This window comes from Gouania willdenowi, chromosome 22 (assembly GCF_900634775.1).
Source record: "Gouania willdenowi chromosome 22, fGouWil2.1, whole genome shotgun sequence".
Taxonomy (NCBI): domain Eukaryota; kingdom Metazoa; phylum Chordata; class Actinopteri; order Blenniiformes; family Gobiesocidae; genus Gouania; species Gouania willdenowi.
The window spans coordinates 26,901,392-26,921,457 of record NC_041065.1 but is presented as its reverse complement, the minus strand read 5'-3'; the positions used below and the strand labels follow the sequence as shown (position 1 = coordinate 26,921,457).

Below are 20,066 nucleotides of genomic sequence, written 5' to 3'. Positions count from 1 at the left end.
AGCACTGTAGAGGGGATGGTGGGGCGGGGGTTAATTTACATGTATTAATTAAAGCTCATAATGAGCCCAGCATGACGGAGCATTTGAATGCATTCCTCGGGTTATTGTGCAAACTCTGTGGAGCTCCCCATGGGCTTCAGCAGCGCAGCCTTTCAAACGACCACACATTGCAGATGTGGGGGGCATCACGAGCTGAATAAAGGTCTTTAAACTACACAGTCAAACAGGTCAGGACACACACACACACACACGTCCCTTCCCCCATGATAACACACACACACACACAACAAGGTGCTAATGAGAAATAAACAGGCAGTTACTTTTAGTTACTCCTAATACAGTAAAAATGCAAATGAGGACAGGTGTAAAAAGTGGAAATAACAACATTTATTTAAGTATAAAGTTTAAAAACTGTACACGTGTGAAGTACAAAAAACATTAAAGTGAACAATTTTTCATTGAAAAATAAACATTCACCCACAAGTGGCATGTAATAAAAAAAACAAAAAAAGAAAAACATTTCATTTAAATGCAATTTAAAAACAAACAAGAAAAAAACAATTATAAGAATATTCACAAAACTGTGTGAAAACTGGTTACCCATGGAACGGTTGTGAACATCCAACGCACAGTTAAGCCGGGTAAAGCGGACAAAGAAAGCAGCTACAACCTCGCCGCGTTAGCATCAAAGAAGTATTTGGTACAGAGCTTTGTTTTCTTTTCTTTTTTCTTCTCGTCGTCCTTTTGGCTTCCAAAGCTGAGCTTGTTCTTTGACATCTTTTTGGTTTCACAAACCGAGGATGGGGACACCCGGCCTCGCAGCGAGAGCCAACACATGGCGAATAAAGACAAGGCAGAGAGGGAAAAAAAACAAAAAAAAGAGGCTATCCCTCCGTAATTGTACCTGAAGGGAAATCCCTCTAAATAGTAGCTGGCAGAGGTAGTAGTGCACTGGCAGACACATCAAACAGTTACTGTGCAGATGCAGAAGCCCTATAAATACATCACATTCACTTGCTCACTTGGGTCACCTTCCTCCTTAACGCTTGTTGAGGAGGATTCTGGTCCTTTAAGGCCCAACCTCCACTTTTCTTCCCCAAATAACTGGGTTGGGTTGTGCTTTTTCTACCGGGCCCACTCGATTCCAAGAGCTTGCTGTAAAAGGTCACACCATAGAATTCCCAGGTACGTTGATTTTCTTCACGTACACCTCTGACACGCCATCTGGCACCAGGTGACTGAAGCCGCTCCGGAAAGAGGCCAGGAGGCGACTGCAGCGCACAAAAAAAAGAAAGGAAAGCAGCACACAGCAAACACGTCAGCAACCTCAAATAAAAGCTACAAGTCCTGACTCGAGAGGCCTGACAAACTGTGCATACAGTAAATCAACTACAAAAGATTCACGGACAGATTAAAAGAACGAGCGGCTGAGCATGAGTTTGCTTAGCTGTCGCAGTCACAACACAGCCATCGTTCTTCTAGCAATCCCTGCACGCTCTAAATAAGGTTAAACACCCACTGTGCATCCTATTTCAACTCTACGTAATGTTCATGTGAAACATTATTCATTACATTGACATACTATAATTATATATCCTTTTACCAGGGGTCACCAACCTTTCTGAAACTGTGAGCTACTGTACTTCATAGGTACTGTAAAATCCAAAGGGCTACGAGTTAGAAAAGCTTAAATACTGCATTTTCACTTCAATTAGAGGGGAATATCATAAGGAAGGCGAACAGTCATTTAAAAAGGTAGGAAATGTTGGGATTTCAACATGAAATGCTTTATTTCTCCTAATTTTTTTCCATTGTTTCATTTTTATTACATTTTATAGAAAATCTACTGAGCTTTTTCAAGAATATAACTTATATATCATATTATTTATAACATACCACTGACCAAACACTTAAAAACATTGGTCACAATATTTCAGTGTAAATAAACATTTAAAGTTGCTTAATTTAATTCTAAAACTTCATCAGCAGTGTTTACTGCTGATAGTACTAACTACACCTCTCATATGTATTTATCTTTGTGAGTTAGAATCCTGAAAAGTAAATCAGATTTGAGATGTTGCTCATTGGTAGTGCTCCTGAGGACACCTAGCATGGTCCATGCGGGTTACCTGGTGACTAAACGTCCTTATATTAATTATCTATATACCAAATGTATCCTAAATAAAACAGTTCAAACTGCTCAGATGACTTTTTCCAGGCCTTTTCGTCAGGACAAGGACAAAGAGTTATAAAACATCTGATTTCAACTCAATCTAACAAAGAAAACAAGCTTTAGGTAAGTTTATCTATTAAGACCGTTTGAAACCAAGCGCAAAAATTTAGGAAATATGAACAAATAAAAAAGTCAGTCTTCTCTCCTAATACTTATATTCACCAGATGAAACAAATAAATAATAATGAATAAAAAATGCATGCACCCTAGACCCCTAAATGATAAATACTAACTGATCAATCAATAATTGTATGTAATTTGTATTGCTTTAAACAACAACAATAGGCCACAATGATGAAATAAATGAATCATAACACACATTTTTAAGAATCATATTTTGTATTTAAGTGGAATGAAACAGTGCTGAATGGATTTCTGGTCATTTCTGGTCATCTCCCGCCTGGTGTGTCACCAAGGTTGACTCTTGCATTCTTGGTTCAAATTCTAATCAAGATCATTTCCATCATCATTATTACGAATATAATTTTAACAAAGAAATAAACATCATAAAAATTTCTCTCTGTCAAGTACCCCCTGTAGTGAAACACCCATTTGAGAACCACTGCCCTAACGAACCCTTTGTTACCCCCAACCCCTAACCTTAACCATAACCCCTAATTTTAACCATAACCCTAACCCCTAACCTTAACCATAACCCCTAACCTTAACCATACCCCTAACCCCTAACCTTAACCATAACCCCTAACCTTAACCATAACCCCTAACCTAAACCATAACCTTAACCATAACCCCTAACCTTAACCATAACCTTAACCATAACCTTAACCATAACCCCTAACCTTAACCATACCCCTAACCTTAACCATACCCCTAACCTTAACCACAACCCCTAACCTTAACCATAACCATAACCCCTAACCTTAACCATACCCCTGACCTTAACAATAACCCCTAACCTTAACCATAAACCATAAATCCTAACCTTAACCATAAACCCTAACCTTAACCATAACACCTAACCTTAACCATAAACCATAAACCATAAACCCTAACCATAAACCATAAACCCTAACCTTAACCATAAACCCTAACCTTAACCATAACCCCTAACCTTAACCATAACCCCTAACCTTAACCATAACCCCTAACCTTAACCTTAACCATAACCCCTAACCTTAACCATAACCATAACCCCTAACCTTAACCATACCCCTGACCTTAACAATAACCCCTAACCTTAACCATAAACCCTAACCTTAACCATAACCCCTAACCTTAACCATAACCCCTAACCTTAACCATAACCCCTAACCTTAACCATAACCCCTAACCTTAACATAACCCCGAACCTTAACCATAACCATAACCCCTAACCTTAACCCCACTAGTTCCCTCCTCCTAACCCAAAAAATGGCAACATAGCTCCAAAGGTGTCACAATTTAGCAAAAAGTGTCATAATTTAGCGAACAACACTTAATGACAGCCTCCATGATGCCTTATTCTTGCTAATGACAGCGTAATGTCAGCCTTATGTACTGTATAATATTTCAAGTAAAATGTTACCAAATCTGTTAATAAACAATTGATTGATTCAAGCAAAGCAAAACCTACAACTACAGAGTAATCTCACTCTACTCAAACAGTATGTATTGTAATATTTGTGTCGAGGCTTGACTAACCAGTCCATGTCTTCTGTCCAGTCAGAGAGAAGCTGTTGCACTGGGAATGGGAGTTACAGATGTGCGCCGCCTCCGTGGCGCTGTGGACCGACAGAACGCAGCCCTGTTGACTGTAGGATGGCCAGCAGCGGTACTCCACGCTCCCAGAGGTCCCCATTCCCCGCATCACTGTGTAATCTAACCACAGAGGGAAGAGGAGCCACTTCAACACACAAAGCCACGCTGACACACTTTAGAGATCTCAATGAGGGTGAGATCAACGTTTGATAATCCCTGGGAAGGAAAAGGAGCAAATCGAAAGTACAGAGGCAGGATAGATGGTAAAAAATGTAAATTGTATCACAGGATTTAAAAAACGACTCATAGAGTAACAATTATAAGTTCTAATCTAAACCTTAAGACAATGTCAAGATGGTTGATCTCCTATTAGGATTTTTACATGAAAACAAAGTACAGGTAAATGTACAGCCTTTTTTCCTGATGAAAACAAAAATCTTCATTTATAAAGCATTTGAGTCATGGTTTTAAATTATTATAGCACAAATTTTTAATATCGTTTTAAGGAACAGACTGGAATACATTCCTCCACTATAAATTAATTATTATTTGTCAAGTTATAATTCTTTTTTTTTAGAATAATATGTTTTCTTTTAGATACATTAAATAGGTCATAAATGTATTTCCTTAAAACATGTCAAAAAGCCATTCAACCATTTAGAATGTAATTGTGGGGCTCGGCTTCACAAACTGTGTTTCATATTTCTATGTTCACGATTTAATAGTCGGGTCAGAAATTATAGCCGCGTTACGATAATGGAGCCATCATTAGCATTAACCCGACCCTGCTGCTGAAGCACACCAAACTTCCGCAGCCTCCGACGGGCGCAATTCATCCCCTAGTCAAAAATAAACCACATATTCAGACTCAGGGGGAGTAAAACGTGTCCGCTGGTGCCACTTTTTCAATGAAATGAGCACTTTTTTTGCACCGCGATTGTGTGTGTTGCCTCTAGCGGGCGTAGTTCTGGCTCTACACTGGAGGGATGCACATGTTCGGACTCGGGCGGAGAAGACTTTTTTGCTGACACCTCGACACCACGCCCCCAGCGTTTCAGAGCAGAGAGAAGTTCTTGTTTTCCATGATTTTGAGACCTAGTTTTCTATACTTTTTTTCCATCTTTCAAATTTGGCTCAGTGGCCAATGACACGTTTCTGTCGTGTGACAAACTTATAACACAAATGTATTTCGGCTTCACATGAACTTTAAGGTTAACTTTTTTTCCAGGAAATGGACTTTGAAATGTACTTTGATCTCCTGACGGTCGTAACATGTCAGGAGATCAAAGTCAATTTGAATAAATGAAACCTTGTTGATTATAAAGCTGTTTTTTCTATTTCAACCTCTGTCTTTATTGTGTTTTGAATGGCGAAATCAAATCAACCAAGCTTTAGAAGCTCAATGCTGCTGCTAGCCTTAATAATTACCTGAATAATTACTTCCTCTGTATTTCAAAAGTTACAACTACGTGTTTCTTCAAGTCTATAATCATTTCAAAAAACCAGTTGGATGATTTTGAACAAACGTTTCAGTTAAGTTTCCCCCGCCGTCCTTGTTTTTTTTTTTTTTTTTTTTTTTTTTAAACGTTTGCGTTACATTTATCATTATAATTCTTTCCGTCAGACGTCTGCTGGATCCGGCTTTAAATCATCTGCTACACATTAGCAGGAGCCACGAGGGAGAGGCGTGCACGCATAGGCCTGTACGCTGACACACACCAGAGCTGGACAAAAGCCCCCATCAGAGAGAGACCGGACAGACACAGGAGGCACACTGTTACCAACTGTTAACCTTTTCTAAAAAGGCAGAAGGCAGTGTGTGCGCGCGTGTATGTGTGTGTGTGTGTGTGTGTGAGGAAATAAGACACAAAGATCTGCCTTCTGGCAGGGAACAAGGAGAAGGAGTGTTTAGAAGATCCTTCTCGTGGGAGAGGAAGAATGAGGCCTGTAGAGCTGCAGAGTGGCAGGGCTCAGCTGCTGAGTAGAGACAGACGCAGGATCTCTGACACACACGCACGCACGCACGCACGCACACACGCACACACGCACACACACAACTCAAAGTTTCCAAATTAGTTCTCATTAGTTGCCACATACATAATAATAGACTAGATTAGTTACGTAATGCAAAACTTTTTTTTTTTAATCAATGTAGGTTTTTGCGTCATTTTTGAAAAAAAAAAAAAAAAATACGTGGTGAATTGAAGCTTCTACAGCAAAGAAAAAAAAAAAAAGCAACTTTAATTACAGTGGAGCAAAAAATAAAAAAATACAAAATGTGATAGATCAGATCCAAGGACCACATCATCAACGATTTTAACATAATTGTGCCCCAGTTTTGAATATTAGTTCAATTCAATTTAAAAAAATATTGATTTTTGTCACCAATTTTTCTGTAACTTAGAGGAATTTTGTGCCATTGTTGGTGGGAAATTGCAAGATTTGTGGAAAAATTGACAGTTCTTTCCACAATTTAAAATTTAAAAATGACTGCAGTCATGTGGCATAATCAAAGGAAACATGCAAGCCGCTAAAGATATAACGGAGTTTCATTAAATTGCTGAATTTGTCCATCTACAACTGGATCATTTGGTAATTTACACAATAATTCATGTTTAGTCTTTCTCCATCTCAAAGTTTCCAAATTAGTTCTCATTCGAGACCACATATACAGTAGCTCAGCTAATCTACTGGTATAAAAATATTAAATAACAACAGATCCTTTTGATCCAATAATCATTCATTTGCTTATCCTTTTTCAGTGACCTTCAATTTCTGGGAAAAACAGATAAAAGCAAAAAGTCTTTTTTTTTACAAGATGAATTGACGCTTCTCGAGCAGAAGCTTTAATTACAGAGGAGCCAAAAAATAAATAAAAAAAGTGATCGTCAGATCCAAGGACCACATTTATCAAAATTCATGTCAGCATTTAGAATAAGGGTGTCAAACTCATTTTAGTTCAAGGGCCAAAATACAGACCAGGGGGAAAAAAAGAACAATTTTAACATCATTGTGACCTAGTTTATAATATCGGTTCAACTCAGGAATTTTGTGTCATTGTTTGTGAGAAATTGCAAGATTTGTGGGAGCGTTGTGCGAGCGTTCTTTCCGCATTTTGAAATGAAAAATGACTGCAGTCATGTGGTATAAACAAAGGAAACATGCAAGCCGCATAAAATATAGTGGAGTTTCATTAAATTGCTGAATTTGTCCATCTACAACTGGATTATTTCCTAATTTACACAATAATTCATGTTTTCTCTGTCATTTTCACTTTCTCCTGTGGGCCGTTTTGGACGCTCTAAAAACACAATGACACATGTGATTTATAATAATGACCAAGCATTAACACAGGTGAGAACAAAGAAGGATTTTCATTGTCAATTTGTGTTTTTCATTCTTGTTTGGTGTGTTTTTCTCTCATTTTCTGTATTTAGTTTGGAGGACCACCAGTTTAAAACTACTTTTTTTTTTATGTTGAGGCTTCTCCTCCATCCCCAGAGCAGAAAATGGCAACTTTAAATACATCAGAGCCAATAAATATACTGTATGTAACAGTCAGATCCAAGGACCACATTTTCAAAATTCATGTCAGCATTTAGAAAAATGATTATTATATTAGCACAGGTGAGAACAAAGAAGGATTTTTTCTATTTTGTTTGTCCATTTGTGTTTTTGGAGTCAATTTAATTATTTATTTTAGTCGTTTTGTGTATTTTCAGTGTTACTTGGTGTGTTTTTCTCTCATTTTGTGTCTTTCTGTTGACCTTTTCTGTGTTTTTTGAGTCATTTTGTGTATTTAGTTTGGGGGCCCACACAAAAATCAATTGAGGGCTGTACGTAGCCTGCGAACCACCAGTTTAAAACTACTTTTTTTTTTTTTGTATGTCCCCAGCTGTGCAAACGTTACATGTGCATTACCGATCTCCATCTGTCAGCAATTTCAAATTAAGACTTGGGACCAAACGAATGGCTTCCCCTCCCTGTTCTCTCTCACACACACACACACACACACACACACACACACGCGCGCACACGCACACAAAGAGCAGTGTGTGCAATGCATGGAGGGAGTCTCGTTAAGTACTGTGGTGCATGTTTTTAACTTTTCGGCCAATCACAGAACTATTGATTCTCCTTTTTCTCAAGCCGTGGGTTTTTAATACTTATCCCACATTTTGTGGGATAAGTATTAAAACCAATTTTCTAAAAACCAATTGTACTGTTGCTAGATGCTAATTTATTAAGAACAAAAAAAAGTCGTAGCTTTTGTATGTCACAGGAAACCAAACTAACTAAAGATTTATGGGGTCATGTTAACTTACAGCTACACACACACACACACAGTTCTTTGTCTTATCATATACACACTCAGCAGCAGCATTAGCAGCAGCAGGAGCACAGTTAACTCCTGGCACCTCCTTGTTAAGCTAAAACATTCCCTCCCGTGTCAGCTTCAGCACTCGGGCCTCTGTCTGCCTTGAATCAGTGATTAAATTCACAAAGCGCTGCTATATAAACAGTCCGGCATCTGGGGAACGAAAAAAAAAAAAACCCTAGCCACAGGAACGACGCCAGTCTTTCTGTTATTAATATTTCATACGGTCGAGGGGAGCAGCAGGAGGGTGAGCGGGTTGCGGCGCAGACAGAGGAAAAGAACACGACTTTTTAGGACAAGTTTACCAAAATTAGAGGGAAACAGTCATCTGGATGAGACAGAACAATTGTAAAGTAATGTTGAGCCATAGAAAGAATCAAACAGTTTGATGAAGCAAAAACAAAAAAAAAACAAACAGTGAAAACAATGTGAGCTGCTTTTCAAAACAAGCTGCAGCTCTGCTCTCTAAATCAGACATGCCAGATTAATTCCACTCTGTTGGTCTTGTCCCCTCATTCCAGCTGCCTAATAAACCTGTCAAAACAGAGACACATGGCCCCCCCCCCCGCTCGATTATTTCTCCCCAAGAAACTAAATGAAAACAGAGGTGCAGACTGTCTGCCTTTCTCTCAAAATGGACCAGGAAAGATTCAAGATTCCGATTCCTAGCCGAGCAAAGAGTGGAGTGAACTTCATAAAGAGCGGCTTTCATTCCGTGAGCTCCCACCTTCTGTTAGCGATGCAGGCAGGTTGTCCAGGTGGAGCCCAGATTTGTAGAGGAGGAGGATACGTTCAAAGACCTCCAAGGTTTGATTGATGTCAGCTTTCAGGTCTCCTGGACACACACAATGCATTCAATCTGTTCAGAACTGTTTCAAAGAGTCATGCATGAACTCAACCACAATGGATGCTTTAGAGTGTGTCACTATGTTCTCTAATCCAAGGATTACCTCTGCCATGAGGTCATATTTTCAACAGAGCTTATTTATTTGTTTGTTTGACTTTTAGCAGGATTAGATCAAAACTACTGAGTAGATAATGACAAATATTTAACCAAACATAGACCTTAGGGTAACCATAACATTTTGGAGGAGCTCCAAATCAATAAACACATTTATTCTGAGCTTTTAAAGTGTGAATAATCATGGTACCAGGATTAGGATAACTGATCCAGATAACTTCCAGTATCTGGCAAAGAGAAGATTTGACGCTTGGTGGACGTTTGCTCTTATTGTGACTATTTTACGTGTCATGAAACGTATCGTTCAAGCACTTCGGGTGCTTTCACACTGGTTTACTCCCAGATTTGGGCCAAATCGGCAAAAAAACAGCTAACAATTTTAGCACTTTGATTTAGCTTGGTTTGTGTTCACATTGTGCTTTTAGATCCGCTCCAAACAGCCTCTGATGCTGTTCCATGAGCTAGCGGCTTGAAGGGCGCCATTACTGGAGTAGAGACTTCTCTGGGCAGACAAACAGAAATGAGAAGAAGAGGGTTGTATCTATTGGTCAAAGCGAGCACGTAAGGGTGTGCAGAAGTGTCTGTTGTTTTGAGGTACACTGTGAACCCAAAATGCCATGCGCTCCACGTCATCTTCGACACTTCCTTTGTTTGGTCCTAGTTGAGAGCGTTTGTGTTCACAGCCCACCTGAATCGCTCTAGACTTTGATTTGAAACGCTCCAAGTCCCAATGGTTGATTAGCACCTTGCATGGCAGCTCTGTCCCATTGGTGTGTGAATGTCAATGGTTAATTGAGCTGATATTGTGAAGCACTTTGGGACTACCTCGGTAGTTATAAAGCGCTATATAAATAATGTCCATTAACGATTTAACCGCTCGAAGATTCATTGAGGCGAACACACCCTTGTAGACGTATCATTACGTGGCCAACTTGATGGAAATCTCATATTCTGTTGTTTAATGAGTGCAGACGTGCCCGTCCTCACCTGTGGAGTTCATGATGTGATCTACCAGGTGTGTAAGGCCAGGGGGGGCCTGGTGAGGCAGCAGGTAGGTGAAGAAATACCTGAGGCCAGGCAGAGAGAAGAACTCTTTCAGACAGACTTTATATAGTTCCCACAAAACATCACATCTTTCACTCCAGCGCTAAAGCTAACGAGCGCTATAAAGCTGTCAAAGATTTTAACTTCTGTTCAAAGGATAATACTTGTTTTTCCTGTAGAACTAACAAAGTAATCATCACACGTGGCCTTGCAATCAGTAAATTTCCAGCTGGATGACTTTACCGTCATCACTCTACTTGTCACCGTGGTCTATAGTTAGACAGATATCCCCCGTTAGAGGCTCCTCTATTCATCCATCACACGTCTATCACACTATTAAACTGTCACTTTTATTCCTTTTTACCTGTAGGCATTGTAAATATTCCTCTTCTCATTCAGACCCTCGCACACGCCCCGAGCCGAGCAGGGCACAGTGAAATTTCTGTGTGGAAACTGAAGAACACAGTCTGCGTCTGTTCGACACGGCGTCTCCGCTGCACTGGCGTCATCCAGGTCCGTGAGCTTCAGGGCCCCGGACACGGTGACGAACTGCCGAGGCTGGAAGTCCAGAAGGGCCACGGAGCCCAGAGGAGAGCGGGAGAGGAAGTGCAAGAGCCTGACTAGGTCCAAACACACCTGGAGAAACACGACGAAGAATGAGCTTCAACAGTGGAAGTCATTTACAAACACACAAGCTTATGCAACTACAAATACAAGAAAATTAATAGTTTATAGAGCAAAACTAGAGATGGGACTTTTGTGATTTAATATAGGCCTGGGCAATATATCGAGATTCAAGATATATCCAGATTTCTATTTTAGCGATATGGAAAACTACAATATCGCCTCTCATGATATATTTCTATTTCACAGCTTATTTTCAGAGGTGAAAGTAACGGATTACAAGTACTCACGTTACTGTAATTGAGTTGCTTTTATGGATAGCTGTACTTTGAGTATATTCCTAAATCAGTAAGTTTACTTGGACTTAAGTATGTTTTAAAAGAAGTGATGTGTTACATTTCTACACCCATCCATTACTGAGTAAATAGTTTTTTGTTGTTGTTTGTTTTAAAATGATCAACGGACATTGTGAAACTACAAAAAAATGAAATAACCAGACAACAATCAAATGCATCACATCATAGCTGACTAACCAGATTAAACATAATGCACTGCACCAAAATGCTGGAAGTTGGTTATTTTAGTCTGAGATTGTTTTATTAAATTTTGTAATTCATTGGTGTTGTTTATTTATTTATTTTATTTTGTACATTTTAACAAACCTTTTATTTTATAAACACGCCTTTGTGGAAAATAAATAAAGTTGCAATTGTGTAAGACTTAATCTCTTCCTTTTTAAGTTTATAAATGAGATGTTTACTGTATGCAAGGGAACCGTGGCAAGATTTATTATAACAAAAATAAAATTGGGGGTGAAAGTAACTAGTAACTTTTACTTTGAGTACTCTTTAAAGGTCCTATATCATACTCTATTTCACCCATCTCCTTTTGTTCTAAGAACCCCAACAACATAGTATTTGAGGTTTATTTTCCCAAACTCGCCTGTTTTCCAGCATTTTAACCCACTGAAAAGTGACTTTCTGAGCAGTTTTAGAGCCTACTTATGCACATTCATGAGTGGGCGTGTCCGTAGACGCTGACAGTGATCACCAAAGCAATTTTCTTTTTGCTATCCACACTGTTGTTATTGTTTTCAGCCAAAAAAACTGTACATCACAGTAAAACACAAATATTTAAGCGGCTATTGTTATTGTGAGTCCATCTCAGCGCTTCAGACTGTGTGTTTATTACAGCAGCAGCAGCTGCTTCTCTCACCGGAGCTGCTAAGTCACTTTCTCCTCCTCCTCAACTCTACTAACTACAGGAATAGCGCATTTAAGGTGATAATCATTTGTTTTGTCCAACCGCTGCGTCGCATCGTGTCACAAACACATCAGATCAAGTCAAAGGTGATATGATGCGATACAACGGATACTAAAAATTAAACGGCTCAGCACATTGAAAAATTGTTTGCATGGGCGTGGTTTGTAAGGGGCGTCACTTTTACTGTACCTGCGGCTGCAGTTGGATATACTTGAATTTGGTAATTACACCAATAACTTAAATTAATACTTCCATCATGGGTTAATTTCTTGTTCAATGATTTCAAAGCTTTTACATCTAAATTAGCACTTACAGCACACTTTTCTATTTATTATATGCTATTATCGAGGGGGAAAAAATTATTTTCTCTGTTACATACATTTCAAACAAAGGTCATGGTTAGTTTGCTCCTTGCACGGTAAACTTAGCTAGATTTTTTGTGTGTTTTTGTTGTTGTGTTGGTTGTATGGTTCAGTTGTTTTATATACGTTTTTGAAATTCATTTAGTGTATTTTTATTGTCATTTTGGGTGTTTTTGGAATCATTTTGTTTTTACTGTTTCCACACGGGTTATGAGTCACTTTGTGTGTTTGTTTGCTGTTTTTGTGTATTTTCCTGTTGTCGTTTTGTGTTTTTGGAGAATTTTTGTCTACTTTAGTTGTCATTTTGTGTATTTTCTGTTGTTTATGCGTATTTGTGTCGATATTTTGTGTATTTTATTGTAATTTTGTATGTATTTGGAATTGTTTTGTAAATTTTTTATTGACATTTTGCGTATTTTTGTTCTACGTTCGTATTTTAAGGAATCATTTTGTGTGTTTGTTTGCTATTTTTGTGTATTTTTATGTTATCGTTTTGTGTTTTTGGAGAATTTTTGTCTACTTTTGTTGTCATTTTGTGTATTTTCTGTTGTTTATGTGTATTTGTGTCATCACTTTGTGTATTTTGTTGTAATTTTTTATGTATTTGGAATCGTTTGGAAATTTTTTATTGACATTTTGTGTATTTTTGTTCTACTTTTGTACTTTTAGGAGTCATTTTTTTGTGTTTAATTTGGGGGGGTGCACAAAATTCATCAGAGGGGCCGCATATGGTCCTTGAGCCACCAATTGCCCATGTCTGGCCTAAGCCTTCCCTTTAGGACATGCAACTGACCACATTTGCCAACCATTTCCTCAGACTGTTTTTATAGTGCTCTTTAAATCTATAATAAAACAGAAAGAGCAAATAAGCAGGGGGTACCTTGAGTAAAATAAAGGAATTAGCCACGTGCTGACAGAGCATGAAATGCCTCTGTCACAGAGCAAACATAGCTACGATGTTAGGTAATGCTCCACGTCTTGTGGACGTCACTTGGTGCAATCGCAGCACAGTGAAAACAGGGCTGGGTGAAACCAAACACCAGTGGATTAGTGGAGGATCCTGCACAGATGCTCGTGAGCTCAGCTCCAGGGGTTTATTTTCATCTACTGTTTGGATGATGCAATAGAATGAAGCTAATGATGATGGTAATACTGATGATGATGTAAGGCTGGGTGATAAATCAAGATTAAAGATATATTAAGTTTTCCATTTTGGCGATATAGAAAATTACAATATTGCCTATATCGATATATGTATTTTTTACAGCTTATTAGGGCTCGAGCACCAGAAGTGGTGCGAGGCCTTATTGTTCCGTAAGGATTTTTCTTATTCCTTAACTGCCACTTTATTTGGATTTTGAGGCCCTTCCCAGGGGAGAAATTTCATGAAATTTGGCAGGACAGTAGTTTGGTGAAAAATGTAATGTGCAGTTTTTTGATGCAATTTCAGGACTCATTAGAGCCCCCTAGAGTTTGTAACTTTTCACTGGTTTGAACTAACTAGATGACATTTGGTAGGTACATACAGTGGACCGTGACTAGCAAAAATGTAATTTGAACCTATAAGCTAAATTCAACAGGAAGTCTGCAATTTTGAATTTAGCGAGCCAAATTTAGCACTTTTTCTCAAACCATACCATCTTTAAAAGCAAACTCCTCCCAGAAGGTTCAAAATGTCCACACGACATTTAGGATTTATGTTCTAGACAAGTTGGAGACCTGTTGTTCCTAAAAACGGGGAGTTTTTACCACATTGCCAGGCCTACAGGGGGTGCTAAATTTTCATACATTTTAAAACTGGGAATTTTTGAATAACTCAGCCGAAACTCAATCAATGAAACCCATGTGCAGAACGGGAAACGCGTTGCACACGCAATGACATCACAATTCACGTGATAAGTCTTATTTTGTATTAAAATCCTCATTTTAGGAGTCGCTGCTTTCACTACTTTTCAGAACAGCATTAAAAAAAAAAAAAAAAAATCACATTTAGATGGATTTCTGAGTGTGTCCTAATCCTAAACATCCACACTAAAGAAGTGACTCACACATGTGCCGGTGTGGCGTTTTTGCATCAGCAAATTTAACCATGAATTGTGTTCCTGGTAAGACTTTATTTGAATAAAAATAATTAGATTGATGTCGTATATCGCCGATTTGAGAAAAAATATTGAGAGGTATGAGTTTTTGGTCCATATCGCCCAGCCCTAGGATGATGATAACTGCAGATTGTCAGGTTACTTTCTTAGTTTTCAAACTTAGTGTGTGCTCAAACATTTATGGTCCCTTCTTTGTTTCATTTTAAAAACTTGCACACGCACACACACAGAGGTTTGGCTTGTGTGTGTATGTGTGTGTGTGTGTGTGTGTGTATGTGTGTGTGTTAGGGCTGAGATGACATTCCCAGCCAGCAGTGGATTAGCTCCAGGAATCAGCCCCATTCCTCCACTGCTCCGAGAGAATACTCTGAGGAACAAACTTCAGACTTCCAGGAGTTTCAAATGTCATCCTCCCTCATCGGTTAGCCTTCATCTCTCCTGCCAACCAGACCAACAGCTCGCACATGTTCGGTGTAAAATGAAATATGGGAAAGGGGAGACTGGAACTCTCCCACTGAGCAAACTGGGCGAAGGAGATGATGCGACAGAGCCTGCGTATCGACAGCTGACACACTCACCCTGAATCTGTCCTCCCAGGGGCTCTGCAGCAGCTGGATCATCTGGAGAGGATTCCCCTGCTCCAGAATGACTGTGACTCCTCCTCCTCTCTGGCCCCCAGCTCCTGCTGCACAGTGACCTCTTAACTGTAAAGTGGAAAATTACTGTGGTTAGTCTCAGGAAAGAAAAGTTACATCGTAAAATACATGGTCTCGCTTCCGTCTGTTTTTAAATTAGAATTAAGGAAAACAATTTATAAAAAGTGGGAAACAAAAGTGGGAAAATTTTGAGGATGGGGTAGGGCTGGGCGATATATCGAGATTCTAGATATATCGCGTTTTCTATTTTGGCGAAAATTACAATATCAGACATGGGCAACTGGCAGCCCGGGGGCCCCATGCGGCCCCGACTCCAAAAACAACAAAGACACAGAAAAATTAATACACAAAAACTGACAAAAAAAAATACACAAATCGACTCATAACAACAACAAAATGAGAGGAAAATACATGAAATGTCTTCAAAAACACACAAAGCAACGTAAAAACACACAAGACAACAACAGAAAGTGCAAAATAAGAGAAAACTATACACTATACTATACTATTAATGCTCACATCGGTCATTATTCTTAATGATGACATGAATGTTGATAATGTGGCCCTCAAATTCGCAAAAATAAAATTTTTGTGGCCCCGCCTTTGTATATATATATATATATAAGGTTTTTTTTTTAAAATAGCTTATTTTTGTTGTAAAACACTTGTATTAGCAGTTGCTGCTTTCACTACTTCTCAGAACAGCATTAAAAAGCACAGACAGATGTATTACAGAGTGCGTCCTAACCCAGACCATTGAACTCACTCACACGTGCTGTCCCTTATAGGAGAAAAAGCCAAAAGGGACACATTTGTTGCAGCTTTTTGTTGATAAATGTGGCTGTGTGGCATTTTTCATCAGCAAATTAAACCCTGAATTGTCTTACTGATCAGACTTCATTTGAATTCAAATGATCAAAATTTATATCTTTTATCGCCATTTTGAGAAAAAATATCGAGAAATTAGTTTTGGTCCATATCACCCAACCCTAGGACGGGGGTAAAATCAGGGGGGACATGATGTTCTGACAGCTTCACAATGCAGCTCCAACTTGTGACTCATAACATGACCGTGTGGCCTATAATAGAACCAAAAAAATGATTAGTCATGTGACCAAGCTACAAATGCTTTGTGGTGTCTAAAAAAGTTTGCGACTGATCTGTAAGCGTTTGGAGTTATTAGGAGCAGGGGGACACAGGCACATTGTCTGCTCCTGCACAACTGGACCCAAAGGTCAGAGGAGGGTCAGTGAATTTCATTTAATTAGGAGAAAGCCCTGCAGAGCCAGAAAAGCCTTTCATCCTGGTCACTGTGCAAGACAAAAGGGAAAAACCAGAGCCCTGGTACGTGGATTATGGAAAATCTTGGTAATGACAAGCAGCAGCAGCAGCTCAGTCAACCGGTGTCCACCTATAGCAGGGGTGTCAAATTTATTCTAGTTCAGGGGCCAAATACGAACCAAGTGGGCCGCAGATTATAGGTGGAGGTAAAAAAAATAAAAAGAACAATTTTAACATCATTGTGCCCTAATTTTCAACATCAGTTCAATTCACTTGAAAAATTATTGATTTTGTCATCAATGTTTGTGTCATTTAGAGGAACTTTTTTCCATTGTTTGTGAAAAATTGCAAGATTTGTGGAAAAATGTAGAGTTCTTTCCACAATTTGAAATAAAAAATGACTGCAGACATGCGGTATAAACAAAAAAAAAAACCATGCAAGATAATATAAAATATAGTGGAGTTTCATTAAACTGATGAATTTGTCCATCTACAACTGGATGTAGATGTAGATGTAGATGTAAAAGACATATAAAGCAAGTAAATCTCATATCCAAGCAATAAGTGACAGATACAAGTCGTCCCTGCAGGATCTTCACTTCTAAATCCATTGATTTTGTGACCAATTTGTGTCATTTTTAAAGAAATCTTGAAGGATGTTCTTGAATTTTGAGTTCTTCCACAATTTGTGATTAAAGAAAAATTTCATCATGTAAAATCCCAGGAAAATTGTGTAGTTTAATTAAATTTGGAGGTGCTGTGATGTCTACAACTGAATTATTAAGTAATTTACACAATAATTCATGTCTTCTCTCTCATCGTTACTTTCTCATGCAGGCCAAATTGGATGCTCCAAAGGGCTGGATTTGGATTTTATATGAATGCGCTAAATTTGTTGGGGGGAATGTGAACACTTTGCAAATGGCTTATGCAAATGTAAATATCATTTACAAAAAATATTGATTTTGTAACCAATTTTTTTGGTGTCATTTTGTAGAATTATTTGTGAGAAATTGCAAGATTTATTTATTTTTTTTAATGTAGATTTTCTTCCATAATTTGTGATTAAAAATGTATGTGGTGTATAAGCATGGGAAAACTTCCAGCACATAAAAAATAATAAATATTGTTGAGTTTTATTGAATTTGAGATATCTACAAGTTAATTATTAATTATTTGGTCATTTACACTATTATTATTTTTACTGTCTCCTGTGGGCCGAATTGGATGCTCTAAAGGGCCGGATTTGGCCCTCGGACCTTGTGTTTGACACCTGTGACCTATAGTCTTTCATTTATATAAATGCACTAATAAAGTTTGTTGGGGGGAATGTCAACACTTTGCAAAGGGCTTTAAATGAGAGAGAGTTTATAATCACCTTGATGACATTTGGATGCTTTAATCTTTGCAACAGGACTATTTCTTTCTGCAGTTTGGATGAAACCAGTTCCCTGCAGCCTTTGGGGTCTTTAAAATCCTCCACACACTTGCCCATGTCGATGCCTTGCTCGTTGACCAGTTTCAAAGCCACGGGCTGACCTCCGGACAGATTCACTTTCACCACCACTTTAGTGTAACCAGAGCCCAGGACCTCCACCGCCCGCATGTCCACCAGGGACTCACAGTCCATCTCATCCAGATGCGCTTTCCTGGAGCCAAGTGTGATCTCATCCCACAGACTGTAATCCAACATCGGATCCAAAGATTGGAGATCTTCCTCTGGTTGCCTGTTTTCACCATCATCATTATCGTTATGATTATGAGTTAAAAGTAGCGGAATAATCTCCCTTCGCCTCTGCTGGAGCTGAGAAATCAACGCCCCACGGAGAGGCTCAGAGTCCTCCACATCACCAGGAATAGCGTCAGTGGAAAAGTGCGTTTTCCTCGCTCCAAACTGCTGCAGACTGCTGATCAGAAGTGACACGAGTATAGAAAGCACCACGAACGCCAGGAGCGCAGCCGCGCGTAAAGACTTGGCCCGACCATGGCCCATCCCGGGCATGTCGACCCACCGACCGACCCACCGCGCTGCGGGGACAGACGCTCACAGCCGGCCGAGAGGAGCGCGCTCTCTCCGGGGGGAAAGTGCTCGTGAGCCGGTGTGGGTAGAAATGATCAAGACCTCGAGACTCCGACCCTGGAACTCCATCTAGAGGCGTGTCCACGTCCGCTCGTAACTTTACACCAGGCGGACAGAAGCAGCAGCAGGAGAGCACGTAGTGTGCGCGTTAAAGTTTACAACAACGGCCATTAGATTTATTAGAAGCTATACCACAAAGAAAAAACATGAAAGCCTAATTAAAGTTTGACTCTTATTTTGAAAGAGTTTTTATTTTTTTATTTTAACGCTTTTCCAATGAACCGCCTTTAAAAAAACAAAATCCTATTTGAATTAAATCATTTTAAATCAACTGCATTTATGGGCATTAATAATCACACGTGTCCAATGAATGTTCATATTTGTCCAAACTTTTTTTTCACTGATTTTCTATTATTTATTTATTTTTTCAATTTTAAATCAGATGATAAAATGTGCACATCGGTTGCAAATAATGTTGACCAAATAATTTATTTTTAATAATTAAAATTATAATCATAACTTTAATTTATAAAGCATTTTACATTTAGAATTCTCAAAGAGCTACAGAAAGTTAAGGGGCAGAAATTAAAAGAAAATAATGTAATTCTTCTTACTGCGCCTTACATTTCCAGTCATAAACATGTTTAATTTGGACTGGGATATTGTTTGATGTACATGACGAGTCTATGTTGGTTTGCATTTTTAATTAAAGGAGTAAATAAATGAATTAAAGAATAAATAAAAAAGCCTATTTGTATGTGTTTGTTACACTCAATTCTTATAAGTTGAAATGACACGTCACTTTTGTGTCATTTATATGAAACCACTACTATATGCTAAACCGAACATGACTTTCTTATGTATATTATTTTCAAATGGCTGTCAAACCAACATAACTGCTTTACATTTATCGTATTCAATCACTATTGGTTAAAACAATGGGTTTTTGTATTTTTTTAAGTATAAATCATAGTTATTGTGTATACACACAAAATTAAGTAGCTATTTGTAAATGTAATAACATAAAGGTAAAATTGCATTCATCAGCTATTGTACTGTCATGAATATAAGTGAATAAAAGTGATTTCCTCTATAAATTCTCCATATCCATTTAGTTATGATAGTGTTTCTCACTTCAGATATGTATTTATTTATAGGTGAAGGCAACTTCATCTTCTGTCCAGCAGGTGGCAGCAAATAATCTTTAATTCGCCTTTTTATTTTGTTGCTTTGATTCAACTTGATTTATTCCCTGATTTCCAACGGATGAGTGACTACTGAGTCACATGACTAACTCACACACTGCACACATAATAAATGAGACTTCATCTGTTCTCGTGTCTATTTTAAAGACAAAGAAATAGAAATCTTTTGAGACCTTCTTGCA

The 20,066-nt window shown here is 38.5% G+C and overlaps 1 protein-coding gene across 1 annotated transcript; it reads right to left on the bottom strand.

Annotated features, from left to right (window-relative positions):
* Positions 1–1,086: 1,086 nt before the first annotated feature.
* On the bottom strand, positions 1,087–18,694 carry pkdccb (protein kinase domain containing, cytoplasmic b). Its single transcript, XM_028438415.1, has 7 exons — positions 17,978–18,694; positions 15,241–15,366; positions 10,679–10,950; positions 10,258–10,337; positions 9,037–9,144; positions 3,874–4,051; positions 1,087–1,271 (listed from the first exon to the last, which is right to left on the bottom strand). Exons 1-7 carry the CDS (start codon positions 18,599–18,601, stop codon positions 1,166–1,168), a joined length of 1,494 nt encoding a protein of 497 aa, XP_028294216.1. The 5' UTR covers positions 18,602–18,694; the 3' UTR covers positions 1,087–1,165.
* Positions 18,695–20,066: the final 1,372 nt, after the last annotated feature.